This window comes from Macrotis lagotis, chromosome 1 (assembly GCF_037893015.1).
Source record: "Macrotis lagotis isolate mMagLag1 chromosome 1, bilby.v1.9.chrom.fasta, whole genome shotgun sequence".
NCBI classification, from domain to species: Eukaryota; Metazoa; Chordata; class Mammalia; order Peramelemorphia; family Peramelidae; genus Macrotis; species Macrotis lagotis.
Window position 1 is genome coordinate 287170525 of NC_133658.1, and position 27258 is coordinate 287197782.

Consider the following 27258-nt stretch of genomic DNA (forward strand, 5'->3'; position numbering starts at 1 on the left):
ATAGGCTTTCTTTTTTTTATTTTTTATTTTTTGCAAGGCAATGGGGTTAAGTGGCTTGCCCAAGGCCACACAGCTAGGTAATTATTAAGTGTCTGAGGCTGGATTTGAACTCAGGTCCTCCTGACTCCAGGGCTGGTGCTCTGCTCCACCTAGCCAACCCTTATAAGCTTTCTTAAACGGAAATTTATTATTTTATATTTTGAATCCTTTCTTATGTTCTGCTGTGCAAATGGGAATATTTTACTTTTCTTTGTATTTAAGTATAAATTTTTTAAAAGAACTTAAAAATTAGAATTGGGCAAGTAGAAGCTGTTGATTTCATAAAATTTCAAGAAACAATAAAATAGTCAAGAATAAAAAATAGAAAAATGTGAAATATCTCATTTGAAAAATAACTGATCTGGAAAACAAATCAGAGATAATTTAAAAGTTATTAAATTTCTTGAAAGCCATGATCTAAAAAGCTTAAACATATAAAGAAGTGTTCCAAATCACTTTGGATTAGAAAAATGTATATTAAAATAACTTTGAGATACCATCTCATACCTATCATATTGGCTAACCTGATTGAAAAAAAGTAAATGATAAATGTTGGAGAGGATTTGGAAAATGCACTGTTAATGCACTGTTGGTGGAATTGTTAACTGATTCCTTCATTCTGGAGAGTAATTTGGAATTCTAACTAAAGGACAAAGTAAAATATCATTGAGGTACTACCTCCCACATATCAGACATAGTAAATGCTTGAGGGGATGAGGAAAAATAGGTCTGTTGGTGTAATAATGAACTGGTCCAACCATTCTGGGACAGTAGTCTGGAATTATACCCAAAGGGCTATAAAACTGTATATACTCTTTGATCCATTACTTGGTCTATACCCCTGAGGAGATAAAAGGGGGAAAAAAGAAAAAAAGATTTATGTACAAAAATATTTGTAACATCTCTTTTTGTGGTGAACAAGAATTAGAAATTAAGGTGGTATTCATCAATTGCACAATGATTGGACAAGTTGCAGTATATGATTGGGATGGACTACTATTGTGCTATAAGAAATGACAAGCAGGATGCATTCAGAAAAAGCTAGAAGACTTACATGAACTGATACAAAATGAAATGAACAGAACCAAGAGAATATTGTGCATTGTAACAGCACTATTATAAAATGATTATGAATGACTTAGCTCTTCTCAGCAATACGATGATCCAAGACAGTTCCAAAGAATTTATGATGAAAAAGTGCTATCCACCTCCAAAGAGAAACTGATGTACTCTGCATACAAATTGATGTATAATTTTCTTGCTTTATTCATTTTTTGCCTCTTTTTATAATGTGGCTAATATGGAAATATGTTTTACATGATCTCACATATATATTGTTTGCTTTCTTAGTTGGTAGAAGAGATCTGGGATGTGGAGAGGGAGACTCTAAAACCCAAAATTCATTGGGGTTTTTTTTAAAAAAGAATGTTTATATATTTTAAAGCAGTGTATAAAGTACATGAAATGAATAGCTATATTAGACCTGTACAGCCCTGGCCTCATTAATGACCAACTGAGCTAACCAGCCCCTCTCATGAAAATTGCTTCCTAACACAAAAGGAATGGTCATATTTATTCATCTCATTACCTAATGACTTATTTTCATTACCGTATTGCTGTAGTCAATACACTTATCTGGACCTATGAGTCAAACACATGAAATATTTTTAAAAGCAAACAAAAAACTACTCAAACTTCTAGTAGAAATTCTTGCACTAAATTATAATTAATTCTATTGTCCTTTGCCTTTGTAGAAAGATGATGCATGAAGTATTCCTATAGTGTTTCTGAATTTTTTGTGCAAACGTGGTTGTTGGTATTATTCAGTTTGTCTATGTCCCTTTATAGAAACCCACTGCATAATATCTTGCTTGCATTATTTCCAGAAAAATATATCTATAGATGAAAATATCTGTTTTCTTATAAGTTGGAACTTATCATATTCCCCCTACTCCATAGTCCCTTTCATTTTTTTTGTCTCAGTTGCCTGAAAATTTACTTCCTAATTATCTACATATTGTCACCATATTTATTTAATTCCAAAACACAAAAGCATTACATATTGCTCCTTCCAACATTATGTCACATCCTGGATTGATTCCACATGTAAGCCCTTTTCAAAATAGGCCAGGGATAAAACTATAGAGGTATTTAGGATTTTCAACACTAAATTTGGTTGAAGGCCATCATTATGCAAACAAACAATAACTTCATAGATCCCTAGCTGATGGATCCTTACTCCCAGAGGAAGTTGGTTATTGTTTTTTTCCAATAATGGGCCTTTCTTAACACAGCGAATGCCTGTGTCTTTTCAGTGTCCTACGATACTCCCGACCAAACAGACAAGACAAAAAGTATCAGATGTTTGGGGAGAAGCCTGAACGTGGAGAGTAAGTTAGCTTTTGTTTCAGTCCCATAAATATTCTTACTTTATTTTATCCCTTACTGGGGATGAGGCAATCAAGCATATAAGATCAATCAGTTTAGTTTGATTTAATAAGTGAGATTAGTACCAATATGTATAATGCAAGTATTTTCAAACATCTTCCTTCTGTTTGGTTTCAGTCATTTTAAAAGCATCATCCACTTTCTTCTCTGGGAGGGTAATGACACTTTGCTTTCAGTAGCAGAGGTAAGGAATTATTCTTCCTATCACATTTTATATTCTACTGTTTCTTCACTCTGCTGGGTGTCTTTGTTTTGGTTAACTGAGTACTCTATGTTCAAGAAAGACATGATCCAAGTTCCAATAGGATTCTTCTATAGAATTTTGGGGATTCAGAGACTGTCAGAACTCAAAAACAATTTAGATATACAACGTAGGAATTGTAAGGAACATAGGGTTATAGATTATGAGAACTGCTTCTGTGGCATCCATTCTTCCCTCCTCATTTGACAAACTGTAGAGAGTTTATGGTAATGAAGGTGCATCAGTGACAGGCTCAAGACCAGAGCCAAAGTATTCTTAATAAAGTGTCCTTCCCCCTAATAGCAATTCTCAAACTTTTTGGTCCCAGGACCCCTTCACATTCTTGAAAATTATTAAGGACTCACAGAGAACTTTTGTTTATATTTGTAATGTGGGCAGTTAGATGGCACAGTGAGCACCAGAACTGGAGTCAGGAAGACCAGAGTTCAAATATGGCTTCAGACACTTACTAATCATCTGACCCTTGGCAAGTAGGAGAATTAGGAAAAAGCCTAGAGGGAAGAAAGTTTGAAGGAGAGAGTCAGCCCTAGGCTCAAAGGCTTCAGAGAAAGCAAGGTGAATCTGGATTGAGAAAAAAGCCTCAGAAGCAGCAACTAAGAGATCATTAGTGACTTTGGAGAGAACAGTGGAATGATAAGGTCAGAAGTCAGTGTGTAAGAGGGGGTGAAGAAGAGCGTAAGAGGAAAGTGGAGGCATCTATTGTATATAGCATTTTTGAGGAATTTAGCAATATTAAAATGGGGCTAATAATACTTGCACTATATCTACCTTACATGGTCATTGTAGGTCAAAAGAATGCTTTGCAATCTAAAAGTACTAAAGGTGAGTTGTTTATGTTTGTTTTACTCTCGGATTATTCACAAAGATGAATAATACATGAACCCTATTTTTGAGTAACTAACTCTCTCCCAACTTTATAACCTTTGAAGCTTCTTAGACAAATCTTACCGCTTGAGAATTTATAATTTTTATCTTCTGTAGGATTTTTATCGTAAAGAGAAACATGCTGTCACCAGGCCTGATTACATGCAAGATACTTTTGACCAATGTGCTGATGTATTTGGGAAGAAGCTCTTAGACTATGAGAATCAAGCAGAAGAATACCATAGCTCCTGTCTCATAGGTACTTAGAAAGCTGTTAACTCATCTACTTCTGCAAAATTCCTTCATTCACTGTACAATATACATGTTAAGCTCCAATTATGTAATGCTTTATATTTATTAAGCCTTGGGGGGAAGATACAAAGATAAATAATAGTTATCCCATCCACATCATGAGAGTAGGGGTTAAGGGCATGGCCCCTCCAGGATTTGGAAAATCTGCATAAAATTTTTGGTCTTCTTTTTTTACCAGAGGAATCTGAATTATTACAATATTAAAAGATAAAAATATAATGGATATATAGTACTATGCATATATTTTGTGCATTACAGCTGCCACAAAGCTGTCCAAAAATTTGCGTTTAATTTTTCATGCCAACCCCTGATATATCAAAACCTCAATGAGGAGTTTTGTAGTGTGGAAGGGACAAAAGTATATAACCCTATCTTCAAAAGAGCTAGAAAAAGAGGTATTATGCCCTCTGGGCTGCTCCCTTCAACTCACTTCCAGAGTGGGTCACCAGGAAGGATAACTTTAAGGATATCTTTAAAGATATTGACAAGTCTGCACTTGTGAATCTATAGTTCATGAGCTCCCACCTTCTATGCTTCTCTTTAAAAGTAAACACAAATACCTAAATGCAAAGTTATGTGCAAACTAAGGACAGTTATACAACATCCCCTCCCAATTCCCCTCCACAATAAAACTTGGCAGAGAGGATATACATAGCATCAGCGATAAGAGTGTATACAAATTTAGAATACACTGGGAATCACACACACACACACACACACACACACACACACACACACACACACACACACACACACACACAGACTGCCTAGGGAATGCACAAGACCACCCTAGGGAATGCACAAGACCAAGTCAATTCTTGCCTCTGTTTCTGCTGGGCCCCCATGACCTTTATTTCCTTGGGTGTCCCATGCTTTTCCAACCTGGACATAGTACCTTGGTGGGTCACTCAGTTGAAACCCTTGACCTTCTCCTCTACTACCCTCAAATCTAATTCTCTCCTTTTTAAAATTTATTAATCTATTTAATTTTCAAGTGCATTGAATTGACAAGAGTAACATCAATAGTTCAGAGTATTAATTTTTTTTTACCTTCCTCCTCCCCAAAACAGCAAGAAATCTGAAGGAAGGGTTTTGCTTTTTAAAAAGTTTTTGAGATATTTGTTGAAATTCATTCTATATAGCCAAGTTCATCTGGCATCTGGTTGGACTATTTAAGCTGTTCTGTCTCCCTCCATAGAGTTACGGGAACAGTTAAGGGATCTTGAAGAACAGCTGCCTCATGTGATTAGGCTTGTCATGGAAAGTTTTCTCCAACAACACAGGGAGATCCTTCAGACAAGCAAGATCGAGATTCAGGAAAACTTCAAAGAACAACTCGAACATTGGATGAAAATAAGGGTGGGTTTCTCGAGTGTCTCAGAGACTTCCAGAAGTCAAGATTATGATGGATTTCCATAAGACCTTCTAGACATGGGTTCAGGCATTGATTTCATTATTTCACTTTTTTTAGCCCTTGGAAATCAAGGTACGTTTAAATTTCAACACAAATTTGGTTTTTTTTCTCCAGAAAGTATTGAACTTTTCTCTTTTTTTCTCAAGTCAGAATGCTCTAGGTATAATGACCATTAGATGATGAGCTCCTTAAGAGTCTTTTGTCTTTTTAACCCCAGAACTGACCACAGAGCCTAGAGTATACAGTAGGGACTTAATAAATGCTTATTGACCTAGAGAAAGCATGTCTTAAAAAGACATTTTGAAATAATGGATAGAGCATAGACATGAGAATCAGAAGACCTAGGTTCGAATCCAGCTCACATATGTCACCTGCATACCCCCAGGGAAAGTCATTTACCTCTCTGGGTCTCAGTTTCCTCATATGTAAAATGAAGAAGTTGGATTTGATCACCTTTATGCTTCCTTTCTCTAAGATCCTATGACCTTCTACCAGTCAGGTCCTCATCCAAGACAGAATTTTCTGTTAGCAAGACTTTTCTAGAAGCAACTTATTTAAAACTGCAAATATATATTTTATTCTGATCCCATGAACATGAGGGTGATACCCTCAGGGAAATTTTTAAAAATAAGGATCAAACTTGCCATGACCTGAAACCAGTGACCAAACTTGGCCAATGGGAGAAAAAGTATACTTGTAAAGAGATTAGAGGACAGTTATCTGTTAATCAGGTAGGATTTTTTACCATGAGAGGCAATAAAAATCATCAATGGCCCTTTGAGAAGAAGGGATGGATTTCATCTGACTGAGATTAATGCTTCTGTTTGTACTTTTGCCCACCCCGCCCCCTCATTCTTAGGAAATGGTGTACTTAGTGAGCCTGACAGTTCTTGAATATTCTGGACCTAGAAGAATCAAAATGGAGAAAGCCTGAGTTAAGGAGGGGACTACATCATTTGCTATGGTTCATAAGCATCAAGCTTCCAGCCTCAGAAGGCATCCAAGAGTAGATCCATGGGGCAAGATTGGGAAACCATGGAAATGTATTTTCTTTTCATCTCTGTCCTTTGTTAAATCACCCTCGGTTTCCTTTCCAGTATTTTCAGTCCTTTGAAATATGTTCTTCCTTACCATGTCTTATTCTGATCTTCATTCAAGGTTTTCCTTGGCAATGTTTTCTGTTGTATCTTTCCTAAATCTTGCTCTGTGCTAAGGTGCATTCTCCAGGTCAGAAATTCTTTACCTGGAGTCCATGAACTTTTGAAAAAAAAATTGATGCTGTATTTAAATATATATTATTTATATAAAGATATTAAGTATATATAATTGGTTTCTTTTGCATTATATTTTATGCATTTAAAAATTTTATTTTGGGAAGTATTCATGACTTGTGTTAGATTGACAAAAGGGAAAAGGAATAAGTATCTATACTATGTGATAAGCATTTTACAAATGTTTGTAATTCTGCAAAGTAGGAGGTGGTATTATCACTATTTTACTTCTAAGGTAACTAAGGTAAATAGAGATTATTGAGGGACTTGCCTAGGGCCTCACATATTGTTAAATGGTTGCCAGCAGATTTGATATCAGTTCTTACTGACCCTAAACCTAATGCTCTATCCACTACCACCTAATTGGCCCCAAGGGAGCCATTACAAAACTGGTTAAGAAACTCCAGCTACAGAACTGGAAAGGAACAATACCTGATTTCCGGGAGAGGTGTTAATAGCCTAAAATTACCCCATCTCTAGATAATGGATTTGCATTTTAACTGAGACCTTCTTCCTAAGGAGTCACTAATAGAAGGAACAATTGGCCTGTCATTTTATTTTTGGTTGGTCCACAGGTTAGAATATTGAGAATGGTATTACTTCCTTTGGATAAGGAATGCCCTCATGGCTGACTCCATGTCATGTCAGCAGACAGATAAATGGTTGTCTGAAATTCTGCCCTATGTCTTCCATAAGAATTTCATACAAATTCCATACGAATTCCATGCAAATGAGTTTATATACTTGTCCAAGGCTGATTACTTTAGCCACTGACCTAAAAAAAAAAAAGATTGGCTTTTTTTGTTTCCACTCCTCATCCCCCTCCACCAAAGAGTAAATTTTTTTCTTCCCTTGTCTATTGTACCATCTTCTCTTTACCGAGGTCAAAGGGCATTGTAGAAGGAGAAATATCTATCTAGTTTTTAATAGTAAGAAAATATCAGTTGTGCTTGCCTGATGTTTCTGAGAGCTCCCTTGGCAGCACAGGCCCTAATCAGAAGTAAATTGCCTCCTGGTGTTCAAAGTAAATCTATTAAGTAGAAATTCACCAAATAAGAGCAACCTCAGTTCCTGCCCTCCCCTCACCTGACCTCAGTTACATGGAGGAGGAGGAATTTCCCTCTTTTGCCCAAATTCTCCTGACCCTCCTATGCCCAAAGAGTGGGCAAGACTATAAAAGTCTGACCTAAACTCCCCTCATGGTACAGGACTCATTTGAGCCTAAACCCATCCAACTCTTTTGACACTCTTTCCTTTCACTCTTTCCCCTCAGGCAAGGGCCTGGGCCTTCGCTATTCACCCTGTCCTCTAGTGGCTTGCAAGCTTAATGTCTTTGCAGGAAAAAAAAAAAAGTTTTAATCTGTGAATTTTGCAGACTTGTGAAATAAAGATCTTGAGTTTTCCTTCCTCCAAGAATACTGTGAGGTTTTCACTTTCAAAAGGACTCACAATCTTTGACGATGATACCAATTTCTCTCACAACAGCATCAAAGAAGATGCTTTGCCTCAGTAACTAACCCCTGAGACCTACATGTTCTAACCTCTATTTCCTTGTGTATCCATAAAATGAATGAGAGGGGGGTTATCTGGAGCCCCCCTCAAACCCCTCCAATGCTAACTTATAGATAGCCACCCATTCTGCATATCACCCAGGTTGCTGTTGTTCAATCATTTTTAAGCCATGTCTGAATCTCCATGAACCCTTGGGCGTTTTCTTAGCAGAGATACTGGTTTGCCATTTCCTTCTCCAACTCATTTTACAGATGAGGAAACTGAGGCAAATAGGGTTAAGTGACTTGTCTAGTGTCACACACTGGTAAGTGTCTGAGGTCACATTTGAACTCAGGAAGATGAGTCTTTCTGACTGAAACCACTGAGTAACCTAACGGCCTTTGTATCTGAAGTACAACATTAATATTCATGTAAAAGGGGCCCTTGACATTTTTTTGGATTCTCCTTAGAAATATGAATTTGACTAGGCACCTTTAGGTCTGGAAACATACTAACAAGGCACAGATGGGGGAGTGTGTCACAGAACCTATCTTGGACTTAAGAAATGTTCTTGTTTACCTGATCCTTTTGCTGTGCCTGCAGATTCCTGACTCCTCCTGAGACTATCTCCCCATTCCCCAGTTGTAGCTGGACCTATAGAACATCACATTCCACACGTCCTAAGTTTATAAGAGGCCTGGGAGTACAGAATTCTTTCTATGTTAGTAATTATCTGTCCAATAAGGAAATATATCTAACTTCTATCTCTGATTCTGTATCCTGCTTGCTCACAATACCTCCCCCCAATACTATAAAAACCTTGTTCTCTGGACACTCAGTGCTCTACAGTTTGAGAAAAATGTAACTCTACATGGTCAGGTAATATATCTCCAAAACTTATCAAATCTTGGTCTTTGTCTTGCTCTTTGGGTTTAACATAACAAATATGTTTTTTTCTTTCCCCCCCTTTTTAGGGAAAACAGGTCAAAATTCCATTCCTGGCTTACTTTTTTCAAGAGAAGTTTTTGAGCCACCTGTGAATATTATCAGAGGCTTAAGTTAGGGTTGAATGATTGACTCTGACACTGTCCTAAAAGGAAAACAGAGCATCCTTCCCCAATAAGATAGTTTTCCAGCTCCCCTAGAGACATAGGATCATAGGACTTGGAAGGATCTAAACAGTTACCACAGAGAGCTTGTCCAAACCCTTCATTTTTACATATGAGGAAACTGAGACCCAGAGGGGTCAAGTGTGTATCAAGTTAAGATTTAAATTTCTGACTCCAAATTCACTATTCTTTCTACTACAATACAGACAATACCTTAAAATTTGTCTCAAGCACCACAATTCTTAGCTCCTCCATTGTTTATGTTGAATAATCCAAGAGTTCTTTGCAATTATGTTTATTAGGACTAACCAACCACAGGTCTAGAAGGCTGGTCACTGTTATCACACCCATGCTACAGATGAGTCAACCAGTCAGTCTGAGAGAAGGATTTAAAGTAGACTGTACAGGCAAAGAAGGTGGTTGAATGAGCACAGAGATGCTCAGCTTAATAGGATAGAAAGAGAAACTGCTGACACTGTTCACTTTCTTTTTATCTTCTACCTCAAATCTTGCTCAAAATATCTATATATTATTTTTCTCTTATTTGAAGGATAAATACAGCCATGAGCTGCACCCAGACCTTGGGCACCCAAATAACTCCAAAATTATGGATATTCTATGCCAGAATGAAGAAAAGAGGCAGAAAGACCAAGATGCAGAGATTCTTTCCACTACAGAAAAACTAGAGGTATGAGACTTGATCATGTTTATTGCATGTATTATTCCTAGAAACTCCATGGTTGCTAACCTTAATAATTAGGAATGTCCCTTCCTTATGCCCTCAAACATCCTTACTTTCCTCAGCCACCTACTGTGGGTCTTCATTTTGTATATTTATCTATACATTTTTTCCCCACTTAGGATTTTAAACCTTTTAGTCTGACCACTTAAAGTTTCTAAAACTTTGTTGAGAGGCAGGTTAGAGTATGGTAACCAGGGTTAGCCTTTTAGTCAAGAGAACTGGGGTCAAACCCAGTTTTTAATAGATCCTGACTTATAGGGCTAACTTTGATCCATTACTCTGGAGTCTCCTGAGAGGTGCTATCTGGATACTTTCCCACCATTTAGGGTTACCTAATCAGTATGTCAGGAGTTTCCTGATCCCTTTTTCTCAACCCCTTTAGTCACTTGATTTGATGGGGCTGATTGAGTATTAGCCTTGGCCATGACTAAGCCCCCCCCCCCTGACTAAAAGTCAAGGGAAGAAATGATCATTTTGACCCTATTTTGGTGCCTTTCTCACAATCCTTCCAGATGACCAAATCTCCGGTGCCTTTCTCTATGTGAGTATGACACTGGGACACTAGTCACCCAGTGTCCACTCCCCCACCCAAGCTATTCTTGGTCATTGTTTTACCTGCCTCCAGCTTTCCCACTACTTGTAGCACTGATCCTACAACCACTTCCTTAATGTCCCATGGGAATTCTCTTCCACATATATGCTAACCCCTGACATCACATCAGGACACCCTGGACAAGGGTCTAAAGCTCTCTGCAACTGCACCTACTCCCAAGAGTCATCTTAGAGATAAAGAGGATAAGGTCTCAGGATGGGGACAAGCATTTTTGTATTAAAGAGAAGGATTTCTGTTTCTCTGATACCTGGATTAGGATAGAGAGCTTGTATGTCCTTCAATTCCTCTTTCCCCTGACCTTCTAAGTCCAGTCACTTCAACTTAGCTGTATGACCCTAGGCATGCTGCTGCTTCATTTCTCTTCAAGTATCCCCAGGAGTTTCCAAAAACCTCAAACCCCCAGCATGCCATTAGTAGAAAAGGTGTCCTTATTGGGAGTTCCCTACATCATTGAAATCCCAGGTCCAACTCTACCCTCACCCAAAATTACATGAATCAGAACATCATGTTATTGACTTTCAGTAGATCTAGTTCATGTCCTCACTGTCTTCTTCCCTCCCTGACAAAATATGTAAATAAATAAATAAAATGCCTACAACCTATAAGCAAAGATACAAGTCTTCTACTGAATATATATATATATATATATATATATGTATGTATATATATATATATATTGCTATATCAAGCCTGGTCATTTCCATACTTCTTCTAGGAATGTGCCCAAAAATGTGCCCAGCAATTTATAAGCGCCCTGACTATCTTGTCTGAGAAATTTCTTGAGCAGATGGATGAAATTCCCACGGTTGAGGATATCCAATCAGCAAGTAAGAGGCTCTTTCCTGTCATTGTAGTTGCAAATGACAAGTTTCTAGGGTAAAAAGATGCATGGGGTGGAGTGAGAATTTTCTTAATCTAGTTCTCCTTTTATGTTGTCATTCTCCCCCCCCCCCAGTTTTTAAATATGATTTCAATATATCTAGGACTGAATATATAGACTGATGGGGGTGGGTGAAGATGAGAATAGTGACAGAAATTTCAGTTCAACAAATATTTAACATCTCCAGAGGGCTGTTTCTAAAATTTTCATCATAGATGTTTAACTCAAGACTGTATAAATCTGGTATTGTGAAAGTAAGTCCATAAGAAACTAGGAAAGACTGTGAACATGTCAAGTTTATAGAAATCCCAAGTGCTGAAAGAACCCTTAAAACAAAGAATATCAGAGTCAGAAGAGATGTCAGAGATGGAAGGCCTTTTCCTATCTAATTTTAAAGAGAGAGAAACTGAGGCCCAGCAAAGGGAAGAGACATAACCAAATTCCTGTGGAATTTTTCACAGATCTGATCCTAGAAGAACAGATTACTCCACTCAGTCCAGGAAACTGTTTGACTTCTCTTAGAAAAGAAAAAAATAGGATTCAGTCAAAGAGTCTGATCAATAAAAGGGAAATAGTCTCTTTGAACAAAGAATATTTCTCATTTGTCTCTACTTTCTTAGATATTAAGAGTTTGACTTGAAATTCCTCTTCTTGACCATTGCCCCTCTTGTTATCTTATTATCCACTCTTGCTAGTCAAAGGTGACCTAAGTAAAATAAAGTCCTTTTATTTCAGGCATAAAGGATCTGAAATCTATTAAATAGTTGCCTCAATTCCCCTAAAAGTGGAAGAAGGGAAAAAAATCTTCTTTTTGTACTGTGGTAACATAGGGTGAGAGGGAAGAAACAAGCATTTTATTAAGCATTTCCTTTGTGCTTTATAAATATTCTCATTTCATCCTCACAATAACCCCGGACAATGGTGCTATTATTATTCCTGTTCTACAGTTGAGGAAACTGAAGCAGACAACAGGTAGGTGACTTGCCCAGCATATATGATACCAGAAAGGATCTTTTTTAAAAAAAATTTAAATGAATTTTAAAATTCAGGATTTTTAATAAGCTGAGAAGGATAGTTGACTTATTAGATGATGGAGCCAAGATCCAAAAAGGTCCAGATTCCAGTCAGCCACTAAGAAGAGGAAATCAAAGTATTAAAAAGAAAATTTCCTTTATATGTGCAGAACTGCTCAATAGACATTCATGGGGAAAGGCCATGAGATTTGAGTTAACTGCAAAGATTCCCAAAGTATAGCATCCAGAGGATTTTGCATTGATCTGATCACATATTTCCTAATAGAGAGAAAGTTTGAAGAACTAAGATGACTAGGGATCTAGTGAACAGTCTTCTAATATATGAAGGGACCCATGTGAAAGAGGGATTCAAGATCTTTCTGCTCATTTGGAGATATGAGGCATCATACCCGTTCAGAGGTACAAGGTAAACAGAATTCCTCTAGCAGAAGGTGATTGGTAAAATGGCATGGGATGAGATATGGTAACAGAATCAGTCTGAGCCATTCATAGAGGTGGAGCTATCAATGCAAAATATCAGGAAGCCAACCAAGAACATCTTGTAGACTGTCATGTAGATATATAACCCAGGTTCAGTGGGTCAGTGACTTTCAGTTTCATCTCATCTTCAAACTCACTGCCTTCCATGTAGACAGCTTGCCTCTTGAAGAAATGGTGGATGGTATCACAGTAGATCTTCCAAAAGGTTGGGTGCAGGCATTTTTGCCTCATATCTCTGGTTTCTTGATATCATGGCTAACATGATGGGACCAGCCCTTGAAATGGATGAGGAGACTCTATATGTGACACCAGAATGCATCATCATCATCATCATTGCCATCCTTGTAGATCAACTGCTGTCATCTTTTCCCATCACCATGGCTTTATAAAGTCATGCATGTTCTGGACATGGGTGTCTTGTCTACCACCTCTACCCATATCCTGATGGAAAGTGTATTTAATGCTTGTGAAAATCTACCAGGAGAGTTTCTGTTTCATGAGGCAGCTCCTCCAGCTTGTGTATGAATGGTCTACAGGGATACCAGGATTTTACCACTGATTATACATCAGCTGATGGGTGCACATCCACAGGGCTCAGGATACACCAGAGGTCATGGTTGGGGTCTTTCTCAAAGCCTTCATACCAAAGGGGCACCTGGTACTTGTCCTACCTGAGGCAATCCAGTAAATGTGGCAAGGAAGCAGAGTATTATTATTTAAGTACATCTTCCTTCATCCCCTTCATTGCATCATCCCATTGAGCAAACAGCATTATGGTGTAGGCCACCTTGTATAGGATTCCTTTTAGGAATTTTCTCTGGTTGGAGCCTAGGACCAGAGCTGCATATCTGATCCACCAGATACCATGAGGAAGTTGTCGCCTGGTCAGTGGGGCCTCCTGCAGCTACTTAGAGAGCAAGCTCTCTAGTCAGCAGAAGGAGAGATTGGGGTCTGGAAAGGATCTTAATGCTTCATTCCAACCTCCTCATTTTACAAATGGTGGAAACTGAGGTCGAGAGAATCAAAAGGAATTTTTCCAAAGTCAAATTGAGTAAATTCATGATCAGTGGGATTTGAACTCAAATAATCATTATCACCAAGAAACCTCACTTTTCCGAAACACATTAAAGTTGACAAAGCAAAGCACAAGTATTTTAAGCACCTGTTTTACAGAGAACACAGGCTCAGTGAGGCAAAGGGACTTACCTAAGGTCAGATAGTTCCTAAGTGGCAGAGCTATTATCCAAACCTAGGTCTTTTAGAAGGCTAAATTTAATGATTGTAATGTTCTTTCTACTCCATTATGTGAATAATTTTGTGATGCCATCTCATCTGTATCTTCTTTGTTCCAGAAATGGAAACAGTCAGGCAAAAGACATCAATCTTAATGCGTCGGAAAGTTGCCGGACTTCTCTTAGAAGATGAGAAGGAAAAGCCACAAGGTGAACGAGGGAACAAGTAAGTTATAAGTACTTTACAGAACAAATTTTTGTTTCAAAATCATAACTGACTCTGCATTGGAAGCAATGGATAAGGCATGAGATACCCCCTTCAGAAGGCAAATCTTCCAAGGTTTAAAAAAAAATACTATCATATGGAATAATATAAAGCATTAAAGAAATGTGCATAGATTTGACTTCAATGGTTGCAGTTTTAGAATTAAGCACTAAGGAGTTGAACCAAAAAAACAAAGAATCATTTGTACAGAAAAAAATTCTGAGGAGTATTTGTAAGAGAAATACTGAAAATGGAATAGATGTCCCTTGATTGGGAAATGACCCTACAAATGACAGTATACTAATGTAAGAGAATATTATTGCACTGTAACAAATTACAAATTGAGTAAATTCATGATCAGTGGGATTTGAACTCAAATAATCATTATCACCAAGAAACCTCACTTTTCCAAAACACATTAAAGTTGACAAAGCAAAGCACAAGTATTTCAAGAATTTTGAAGAAATATAGGGAGATTTGTATAAAGTGAGGTAGGGTGGGGGTAGCTAGGTGAAGCCATGGATAGAGCACTGGCCCTGAAGTTAGGAGGACCTGAGTTCAAATTTGATCTAAGACACTTAATAATTACCTAGCTGTGTGATCTTGGGCAAGTCACTTAACCCTATTGCCTTGCAAAAACAACCACCCCCAAAAAATGATGCAGGGTTAAGAAAGTAGGAACAAAAAAAAATAATGTTGATTTCAACAATGAAGTAAAGAAAGCCAATGAGGGGGACCAGGAAAATAAAGACAATGTATATGTAGTATATGTATGTATGTATGTATGTATGTATGTATGTATGTTTGCATGTATGTATATAGTATATATTAGCTTTTTTATAATAGTAGTAATTGCATTGTGGTACATTATAATTAAAAATAATTACTATTATATGAAAGCTAATATACACATCTTTAAGGTAAAGTTAATAATTAGTATATAACAAAAGTTAAAGAATCATATAGATCCTTTCCCTTTTGCTCTAATTTCTTTGGGATATAGACCTAGTATATGAATTGCTGGGTCAAAGGGTAGGTACATTTTAATAACTTTTGGGACACAGTTCCAGATTACTTAAAAGAATGTTTGGACTATCTCAGAGATTTACCAACAATGCATTAGTGAACCTGATTTCCCACATTATTTCCAGTATAGATCATTTTCCATTTTTGTCATCTTAACCAATGTGATAGGTATGAGGTGGTATCTCAGAATTGTTTTAATTTACATTCTTCTAATTATTAATGATTTAAAGAAATTTTTTCCATGTGTCTCTTGATATCTTGATCTTCTTCCCCTAAAAATTGCCAAATCTTATCCTTTGACTGTTTATCTTCAAAATTTGACTGAGTTCTCTACATATTTTAAAAATAACACTTTTATCAAAGAAACTGAAGCAAGAATTTAAAGAGTTAAAAATGTTTTTGCCAATGAAAAGCTCTCTCAATGAGATTGCTAGAGGAAAACTGAGAAAAGAAACGTGAAATATGGAAGAAAGATTGGCAAAAGTACAAATATGGGCTGGTACAAACCTTGCCCAAGATTCCAGGGAAATTAGAGCAGACCAAATAGAAGTGAATGTCTCCATAAACAGTAAGAGATAGCAAAACAAAGTCATAAGACTGAAAAAGAAATTTAAAAATCCAAGGTATCTCAAAGCAAAAGCACAAACCCTAGAAAAACAAATAAGAAGAAAATTAAGAATCCCTGAAAACTGACCAAAACTACAACCTAGATATCCTATTTCAAGAAATTTTAAAAGAAAACTTCCCCAATCTCTTAGAGCCAGAAGGCAAAAAGGAGATAGAAAAATCTACCGGATCTACCTCCAGAAAGAACCTTCAAAAGGAAAGCTTCCAAGATATCCCAAATAGCCAAAATCCAGAGCTTCCAGATCAAAGAAAGAAGAAAGTATTTGAAAGAAAGTGACTTGCCCACAGTCACACAACTAGTAAGTGTCAAGTGTCTGAGGCAGGATTTGAACTCAGGTCCTCATGATTCCAAGGCCAGTGCTCTCAAAGTATGGGAATCTGGGAGGTACCCAAAATTTGGGAAATGGCTGAAACATGTCGAAATGTGATGGCATAATATTGTGCTTAAGAAATGATGAATGGTATCATGGAAACAAATGTAAAGACTATCAGATTGCCTTCTATTGGGGGGGGAGGAGGGAAATTGTAAAATTCAAACTTTGCAAAAAAATTGATTGGTAGAAACTACTATTGTATGTAATTGAAAAACAAATAAATATTTATATAAAAAAGAAAAAAAGAAACAATGGATGGAATAGTTTCAGAGAAATCTTCCCAAATTTCTCTGATTTGACATTGAATGAAACAAATAGAACCAGGAAAATAATTTATAAAAAGACAAACAATATGGCAAAGTCAAAGAAAGATGATTTGACCACTCTTTCCAGCACTGGCTGCACTTTTACTCATTCTTCCTGTCTCTGGTCAAAAATGAAGAAGTTGGAACATCTGCTACCCACTGCAATCCCCAGGTTCTCTCCTTATTCAGTGACCTTTTCTCCTTTGAGGTTCATACAATCTGCATCTACCACCCAATTAAAACCCTGGTAGCTATTATCTATAGTCTTCTGGGAATACTTCCTTTTAGTCTTCATGAATTCAGTGGCTCATAATCTTTTTCTCTTCCCCAAATCCTCCCTGTTCATCAGCTTATTTTCAATTACTTTCTGCTCTACTCCACTTCAGCCACACAGGGAGTCAAACTCTTGATTTGCCATCACCCATAAATATACCACTTCCATGTTCCTTTCCCTTGTGCTATCTACACACTCTTTCCTCATCTTGAACCCTGGTGTCCCACTTCAGCTCTATTCTGTCCCCTTCTCATGAATCTTTTGTCCAATTGTGCCCTGCCAGGTCCCAGCTTTGGCTAATATCCATCATCTACTGTCTCTGCCCCTACATGCATGCTGCCTAATAAAGGTAGAGGAAATCCTATAATAATACTGACGGTCCACCTCAAATGTGTATGTCTAGCCATTCCTGACATATCTCCTTTTTTATCTCACTATCCCACTCTCCACAATAGTTCTTACAAACCTTTTATCCCTACTCAAACCTCCTATAGTTTCTCTGTCATTCTCTCAAATGAGAACTTTGCCTCATATGTGATTGGAAAAAGTTGATGCCCTTCACCAAGAACTCCTTTTTCTCCCCACTCCTCTCATTTCACCCAGGTGTCTTCTGCTACTCTCTCCAGAAATGACACTTCTTACCAAGTCCAATTCCTCTACCTAAGCAAGATCCCACTCCATCCTCTCTCTCAGCAGCTTGTTTTCTCTATCATATCTGTTTCTCACTAAAAGTCAATCTCTCCTTGTCTGTTGTCTATTTTACTACTCCCTACAAACATGCTCAGATCTTCCCCATCCTCCAAAAGAAATAAAACAAAAAACAAATCCTCCCCTGATCCTACTATCATTAATTATTATCCCATATATATCTTGCCTTTTGTGGCTAAATTCCTTCAGAATGTCAACTATAAGGAATAGCTCCACTTCCTTTCATTTCATTTTCTTCTTTAACTCTACAGTCTGACTCCTGGCACAGTGGATAGAACACTGGCCTTGGCATCAGGAGGATGGGAGTTCAAATCCAGCCTCTGACACTTACTAGCTGTGTGACCTTGGGCAAGTTACTTAACCCTAATTGCCGGGCATCCAGGGTCATCTCTAGTCATTCTGATTCTTATCTGGCCACTGGTCCTCCCAGATGCTCTTGGATGAAAAAATGAGGCTGGTTACTTAGCACAATGCCCCCCCCACACACACACACACTCAAATCCAATTCACTTGCTTGTCATGGCATTACTTCCCTGATGTCGTGGTCTCCTACGAAAATGAAGGACAAAACAACTTCTAATCTCACCATTTGAACTAAACAACTCTCTCCAAAGTTACCAGTGATCTCTTAATTTCTAAACCCAGAGTTCTTGTCTTAATTGTCATCCTCTTTGATCTCTCTGCAGCCTTAGATCCTATCGGCCACCCTCTTCTCCTTGCTGCTCTCTTCTCTCTAGGATTTTGGAGCAGCAATAACTCTTAGTTCTCCTCCTACCTGTCTGTTCCCTGTAACAGTGGGTATCCCACAGGACTTTGTCCTGGGCTCTTTTCTCCTTCTATCCTCCTTCACTTAATGATCTCATCAGCTCCTCTAGATTCAATTATCATCTCTGATCATCATCATACTGATGATTCTTGTTTGTTTGTTGAGCCCTAACCTTTCTGCTGACTTTGTCTCACATCTACATCTAACTATTAGATATCTCAACCTGGATGCCCTGTAAACATACAGAATTGAACTCATGCTGGTTGGTCTGCCTGCCACAAATCCCTCCCCACCCAAATCCATTCTCAAGTCAACCACCAAAATATTTTTTCTAAAACATAGTGAGCACATAAATATTTATGAAGTACCTACTATATTGCCAGACAATGTGCTAGGTGCTGTATACAAAAAAAAGGCAAAAGACAATTTCTACCCTCAAGGAACTCACAATTTAATAGTAAACAATAACACATAAAATGAAGCTGAAAAGCAAGAAGAAATGGGGAAGAGGAAGGGGGTTGGTAGAAGAGCGTAAGCATCAAGTATACAGGTATAATGAAGTCTTGCATTCATATGGGAGATGATGGGGTTTCTGCCCTGGGCCCCCTCTTTAAATAGAGGATCTAAAAGAAATTTTCTGACGTCAATCCTCCACCCTTTCCAATCATAGAGAGAGAAAAGGCCCTTCGGGAAAGGGGTTACTGAGGAAGTATGAAGTTTGACCATGTCACCAATAAATTCCAGTGGCTCCCTGTCACCTCCAGGATCAAATACAAAATATTCTGTTTGGCATTCAGGAATAATCTTTTGCCTTTCTTTGTAACCTCAGCACTAGCCCTTAGAAGTGTCTGGTATATAGTAAGGGCTTAATTAAATTTTATTGCCTGACTTACTAATCAACCAATATATGATGACCTACCATAATCCCAGAAGACTAATAATGAAATTATACCCTTGATAAAAGTGTGACATATTCATATCACAGAATGAGATATAAATACACACACACATTTTGACATGTCCAATGCAGAATTTTTTTTCTTGAATATACTTGTTACATATTTGTAACAACATTTTTGTTTTTCTTCTATTCTCAAAGTGAGGAGAGGGGAGGGAAAGTATTTTTGCTGATTAAAAATTTAATTTAAAAATCATAACTGTGAATATTAGTGGGACTAATTTACCCCAAAACAGAAGAGGATTGTAAGGTAGATTAGAAAACAGAATCCAACAAAATGTTGTTTATAAAAAAGAAGTGCTAAAATAAGGGGCTGAGAAAAATATATGCTTTAGCTGAAACAGAAAAGACAAGGGTAATAATCATTATCTCAGTCAGAGCAGCAGCCAAAATATCAATTTAAAAGAGATAAAGAGGAGAAACTACATTTTGCTTAAGGCATCCTAGACAATGAAAGGCCATCAATACTAAATGTGGTGTGTGTGTGTGTGTGTGTGTGTTAAATAGCATATATCTAAATATTTAAAAGGAAAAGTTGGATGAGTTAAATCAGAAACTAGAAAGTAAAACTATTTTATAATAGCGGGGGGGGGGTCTCAATTTACCCTTCTTAGAACTAGATAAATCATACCAAAATAAGCAAAAAGAGATATGGAGAACTTGAATAGATTTTAGAAAAGTTAGATATAATAGACCCCTGAAGATTATTAAATGAGACTAGAAAGGAGAATACATATTTATCACCTGTATATACCACCTTCACCAAAGTTGACCATGTATTAGGACATAAAGTCTCCAAATAAGTATAGAAAAGCAATATATTAAACATGTCTTTTTATGAACCACAACGCAATAAAAATCATATTAAATGAACAATGGAAAAGTGATTATACAATATATAATAATTTTAAAATTAAGATTGTAGACAAAGAACAAATATAAGAAACAATAATTTCATTAAAGATAATGACAATAATGAGATAACATACAAATGTTATATTTTTCCCCAAAGAAGGTATCCTATGACCAAGATATTTTATAAGCAAATTCTATCAAATATTTGAAAAATAATTTGAATACTAAAGAAATTATCTGGAAAAAATAGTAGGGAGGGAAGAGATTCTACAAAATTCTATGACAATAATACGATCTTGAAACATAAACCTATCAAAGACCATCAAAATAGGGAAATAAAACTATTTAGAGTGAGAAAGAAATTGGAAAGGTATCCTGAGTCCAAATTGTGAAGGGCATTAATGGACCAAATGGTTTGAGTTTAGTTTTTTTTTAATTTTGTAGAGACCATAGGTAAACATGTAAGGTTTATGAGCAGAATAGTGACATGATCCCACTTGTGTACGCACCAATAAGGACAAATAATTTGGCAACATCGTATAGGATGGATCAGAGAAGAAAGAGAGATGAGGCAAAAAATAGCACTTAGCTGATATAGTTGTGGTGAGTATTAAAGAGATAACCCTTTCAGACTTTTAAGCACTTTGTAAATATTAGCCAATGTTAGTATTATGTTATGTCCTCCCAGTTAAATGTAAGCATCTTGAGGAAAGGAACCATTTTATTTTTTACTTTTGTAAGCCTAGGAGCTACTTCTTCACCTTGTAAATAGGAAATATTTAATGCTAATTGTTGAATGAATTGATATTAGTGAATTGATCACAATAAGTGCCCATTAATCCTTATAGGCAGGGTCTTAACCAAAAGTAGATAACATCAGATAAGATATGATACTTTGTAGAAATCAGGTGAAAAGACTGTAGATGTTAGCTTCATGTCTCAGCTTTTTAATAAAATCTCCAAATATCACAGTTAAACTATGCCGGTTGAAGTTAGCAAAAGATATTTGAAATAATAATTATATTGCTATATATAGTATTATATTACTCTATATAAGTGTATATAATAATTATATGTCTTATCTATTCAGTCTATCAAATGAAACTTGTTATTTGTAGTTAAATAAACTGGAATCATTTTCAGGTGAGAAAATTTACTGACCAAGCCAATTGTTGAACATTAAATTGAAAAAAATATCTGTTTCTAAATATTCAATATTTCAATATCTGTTTCAAATATTCTAATATATTTCAAACAGAAAATGGTACATAGATTTTACTCATTTACTTCTCTAGCTTGGTGTCTATTTTTGGCAGGAATCTGGGTTAGCTCTAAAAGCATTTAGATAATCTTGCAGCAAGTGAAGAAAAAAATTAGTAACATTTCAGTGAAGTAAGATTTGGTTTCCAGTTTTAAAATAATACAATAAAATGTTAATTACCACTACTATCAGTGGCATAAAAATCAATGTTTAAGTTTCAACTTTTTTGCAGAATTGACTCATAGCCTCTAAATAATAAGTGATATTGTATCATAATAACAATTTACAGCAACAATTTCTGTGTAGTTCAGTGGAAAGAAGGCTGAATATGGAGTCAAAATCTAGATTCAAATTCTAGCTCTATTACTTTTGTTTGTATTACCTTTCCTAGACACTTTAACATATCTAGGCCTCAATTCCCTCAGCTATAAAATGAGATAAAATAGATGACGTTCAAATTCTCTTTTAGCTCCAAATTGTAATGCTTAATTCTATATACAGTGAGGAACTGTGTTAACATTTAAAGCTTCCAAATTTTGAAATTGACTATAATTTCACAAAATGAGGCTAGACTACCTTTTTAAAATTGGAAATAGCCTCAGCATCCAACCTATAACTGGAAGAAAAGAATGTTCCCTACAGTAACTCTAAATTTTGCTGGAAGACTTTCAATGTAATAGAATCCATTATCTTCCAAGGCAAGCTATTCCAATTTTGTATAGCTCTAATTTTAGGAAATTTTTTCCTAATATCAAACCTAAATTTTTCTCATGGCAATTTCTACCTATTGATCCTAGTTTTGCCCTCTGGAGACAACAATTTGAACAAGTCTAATCTCTCTTCCCCTTGAAAGCCATATTTGGAAAGTCAGCTATCTGGTCTTCCCAGAGTCTTCTTTTTCTAAGGATTCTCAGGCCCTTCAACTAATCATTATTTGACATATTTGACATAAGGTAGGGCTTTTTACCATCTTGTTTGATGTTCATTGGATACTCTCCACCTTAGTAATGTTCTTTTTCAAGTGCAAGTTCCCAGAGCTTACCATAATATTCCAAATGTACATTTCATAATCTTTCTCCCAGAAAGAGAATTAGAGAAATAAAATAAAACAAATACATGTAAGAGAACATTATACTTTTTATCTATATAATAAATTTATCTGTAAATTGGAAAAAGTGGAAAATTGATTGATTTTCAAGTTCAATTCAACAAAATCATATGCAAGGTACTGGGACAAAACTGGAAAACAAGAGTTAAATATAGTCACATATAAATATCTGCATATACAAGCATATATGTACATACACACATGAGTCTACACGTGTGTATATATTTGCATACATGTGTCATGGTTCCTTCTGACAATAGACCTGTAAATCCCTTCTTGAAATAATATTTTAAAAATGCTCACACCTATCAGGTTGGCTAATATGACAAAAAAGAGAAATAATAGATGTTGGAGAGGATGTGGGAAAAATAGAACATTAATGCACCATTGGTGGAGTTGTGAACTGATTCAACCATTCTGGACAGCAATTTGGTTTATAAAACTGCATATAAACAAGTTGAGGTATATAATTGCAAAGGAATATTATTGTACTATAAGAAATGACAAGGAGGACAATTTCAGAAAAAAAGATTTACATAAATTGATGCAAAGTGAAGTGAGCAGAACCAGGAGGACGTTGTATATAGCAATTTTGCATGATGAAGACCTGTGAATTCTCAGCAATTCAATGATCTGAGACAATTTCAAAGGACTCAAGATGAAAAAATGCTATCTACCTCCAAAGAAAGAACTGATATTGTCTAAAAACAGACTGAAGCATGCCATTTTTTTCACTTATTTTTATTTCTTTCCTTTCATTTTTTTTGTTTGAGTATTCTTCTACAAAATAACTGCCATGGAAATATTTTACATGATTTCACATATATAACCTTTAATAGATTGCTTACTAACTCAGGGAGGAGCAAGGATAGGAAAGGATAAAATTTTGAATTCAAAACTCATTTTAGGGCGGCTAGGTGGCGTAGTGGATAAAGCACTGGCCTTGGAGTCAGAAGTACCTGCATTCAAATCCAGTCTCAGACACTTAATAATTGCCTAGCTGTGTGGCCTTGGGCAAGCCACTTAACACCATTTGCCTTGCAAAAACCTAAAAAAACAAACAAACTCATTTTAAATGTTAAAAATTGTTTTAACATGTAATTGGGGAAAAATAAAATATTAAAATAATGACAATAAATAAAGTGCTAAAAAATGTATATGCAATGGAGGTTTACTTTGAGCATGCCCAAATTCCTAACATTAAGGTATCCTGTTTTTCTACCATCCCCTAAGATATGAATGGGAATAACCTCCTTTGATTGATTTGTGAAACTAGAATGGGCTTTAAAATTGCCACACAGAGACAGTCTTACTCTTTTGCCTTCCTGGATCATACATAGTTTTCTCAGAGCACCTGAAAATACCAGGAATCAAATGAAGACATAAGGATATCTTTTCCTTTTATTTTTTTCATGGTATCAAGCAAAGGACCTGGAGCGTTTCTGATTCTGTTTTGTTTCATTTGTCCTTCTCAGTTTCAGATACAGGAAATAATCCCTAATTCCCTGAGGGATTCAAACCATGGATTCCTTGGAGCTAAGGATTGTAGGCAGGATGATGCAAGCCAAGTCAGCCCAACAGGGAAGGCCAAAGAAGATTAAGAGTTAAACCCAATGTACCTTTGGTTTTGGAAATAGGGCTATGCTCTACCGGACTGAAGCTAATTTTTAACCTAATGTCCTTCCCTCCCCAAAAACTAAGCTGGCATAGAGTGTGGGGTAGAGTATATTTGATTTATTTGTTTTTATGCCTTTTAAGTAATTATTTCTTTGTAAAAGCTAATCTGACTGTTAAGCCTTTAAATGGAATGAGGGTGCAGGGATACTTCTCTACATTTAAGGGAATTTTATTGTTAGGAACTAGAGACATTGGCAAAGATCCTAGATACCTCCCTATAAGGCTACTAGAAAAGGGTACTGGGGGAAAAAGTGAAATGTAAAATACCCAGCCTTCAGGCAGTGAGTGGGTGCCTAAAAAAAAAATAAAACATAGGATTTCCAAGGAAATTATTTGTTTTGAAACTCAATTATAAAAAAATTCTTTTTAAAGTAAAGTTCATTTCTTAGGGAACAGTAATATTACTTTATCTTCATGAATAGTGATGTGTTTAGCCATTCTCCAATCAATAACATCCATATTTTAATAACAACATTCTACCAACATTCTAGTGTTTCTATCACTATTAAGCATGGTAGTTCTCTGAAGAATGAAAACTGAGGCTCATGCAGGCTAAGACTGAGACAATATAAAGAAAGATGTGCTAGAGAAAGTTTCATAAAGTACATCTGTCATCAGCTGAGTAACATTAAAAAAAACCCAATCACATAACAAAAACTGGAATACAGCTGTGGATATTTTTAGACTATACACACACACACACACACACACACACACACACACACACACACACACACACGAAGAGCTCTTTTTTTCATATATCAGATGATGAATAGAACAACCCAAACAGAGGTGAATGAATAAGATTAAGAGAAGAAAAAAGGATATCATTTGTCAGAAGTCACAGTATGGACAATTACCTGGAAAGAAGAATGCTGTGACCTGACTGGGATTCTGGATTCATACTGAAAATCATGTGAGGAAGGAAAAGTAGGTTGAAGCAAGAGTATAGAGGCTTTTGACCATCAGGCTAAGGTGATGGCAGCAATTGGGAGCAGATTGCCCTGTTCATCCTAATCTAAATAAATCCTTGTTCTTTAAAACTGAAAATGTTGATTAGCTTTTTTCTTTTTCAAATATTTTTTGTTTTTAATAATTTATTGCTCTTGGGGGGGTTGTTTGTTTTAATGTGATAGATTCATTCCCCACAAACACCCAAATTTATTTCTTTCCTTTTTTTAAAGGCAATGGAGTTGTGACTTGCCCAAGGTCACACAGCTAGGTAATTGTTAAATGTCTCTCCTGACTCCAGGGCCAGTGCTCTGTTCACTGTGCTACCTAGCTGCCCCCCAAATTTCTTTAAAAACATATTAAAACTCTATATAAACATTTGTAATGGTGCTTAGCTTTCTGAGAAAAAGGATTCATTCCTATAAATCTTTGTTTTTTTTCAAAGTACCAAGAACAGTGTTATGTATATAGAATGCATTAAATAAAAATTTGTTAAATTAAAAAATATACTCCATGGAAAAAATTATTAACAGAGATAATAGACGCATGTCCATTAACTTTGGTAATATTGTGCTAACATTGACCACTGTATTTGATTGGAGTTTTGTTGTTGACATTCTGCATTGCCATTATTTGGTATAATTATTGCTTATGATTTGTTCTTTTGACTGTTTTCTTCATTCAGGATCACTTCATAAAGTTCTTCCCATTTTTCTCTGAATTCTTCACATTCATTTTTATTTCTCTTATGGACCATTAATATTTATTACATTAATATATTTGGCCATATATGTTGTTTCCAGATATTTGTTGTACAAATCATGCTTCTATGAGCATATACACATGATTTTTTTCTTTTTTTAAATGACATCCTTGAGCTATACTATCTTAGTAGTATGATCTCTGGGTCAAAGGATATGAGCAATTTAATAACAACTCTTTTTTTTTTAGATTTTTCAAGGCAATAGGGTTAAGTGGTTTGCCCAAGGCCACACGGTTAGGTAATTATTTAGTGTCTGAGATCAGATTTGAACCCAGGTACTCCTGACTCCAAGGCCAGTGCTCTATCCACTGTGCCACCTAGCCACCCCTTAATAACAACTCTTGCCTTAATCCAAATTGTTTTCTAGAAAGGATGAACCAATTCACTATAAGTTTTTTAAATAAGGTACAAACAAATCGTGACTGCAAAGGACATTAGATTTGTATATTTAGATCTCACTGATGGGAAATTCAAATAGAATCTGTCTCTGTATTTTACATATATTCTTGTTCCCAGGAAGTGGCCAGGAATTACCCCTACATCACTCACCATCAACTACAAAATTTATACCAGAGCAACACCTCCGATAACAACCATCAAAAGTACCCCGGGCCACCAGGCAGTGGTGGAAGCAAGAGATGATGTATATTTTGTGAGTGTGGGAAAATGGGCAGTTGTTTGAAAGGGAAATTGAAATTTGCTTCAATTCAATAAATAATAATAAGAAACTTAGAGCAGGGGAATAATTATGAGTGATAACTTTTAAACAGAGAAGTAAATAAAAGATAATTTGAGGAATACAGTTATCCTTTCCATATATAACAGGATTAGGGGCACAATGTGATCTGGAAAATCTGTTAAAATTTTTGCCCCTCCCTTCCCACCAGAGAAATCTAAGTTCTTTATTTTAGTGTTAAAAGATAAGAAAGTTGATATTATATGTTACTATGAATATTTTCTGCATTTCTGAAATTTTAAACTTTTTCTGTCTTCTGGCCTTCTCATGTTTACTGCTTCCCCAAAACTCCCCAAAATTCCCATTTGGTTTCTTATGCCAACCCATGACATATCACATGTGAAGGAATAATGGTGCTAACAACTAGGGGATAATAGAGAAGACTTCCCATAGGAAGTGGCATCTGAGATAAG

General features: G+C 36.2%; 1 protein-coding gene across 6 annotated transcripts in view; it reads left to right on the forward strand.

The window, feature by feature from the left end:
* Nucleotides 1-27258, forward strand: part of CCDC180 (coiled-coil domain containing 180) — a 126426-nt gene that overhangs the window by 94600 nt on the left and 4568 nt on the right. For 3 of the 6 annotated variants that reach the window (XM_074210796.1, XM_074210795.1, XM_074210797.1), the window contains exons 30-37: nt 2355-2429; nt 2605-2671; nt 3731-3872; nt 5124-5284; nt 9761-9898; nt 11281-11392; nt 14312-14417; nt 26626-26761. In XM_074210796.1, the coding sequence (XP_074066897.1) occupies nt 2355-2429; nt 2605-2671; nt 3731-3872; nt 5124-5284; nt 9761-9898; nt 11281-11392; nt 14312-14417; nt 26626-26761 (937 nt within the window). Of the gene's footprint in view, nt 1-2354; nt 2430-2604; nt 2672-3730; nt 3873-5123; nt 5285-9760; nt 9899-11280; nt 11393-14311; nt 14418-26625; nt 26762-27258 lie in introns of those variants that run through there. The other 3 variants (XR_012473562.1, XM_074210798.1, XM_074210799.1) reach the window with 3 other exon arrangements.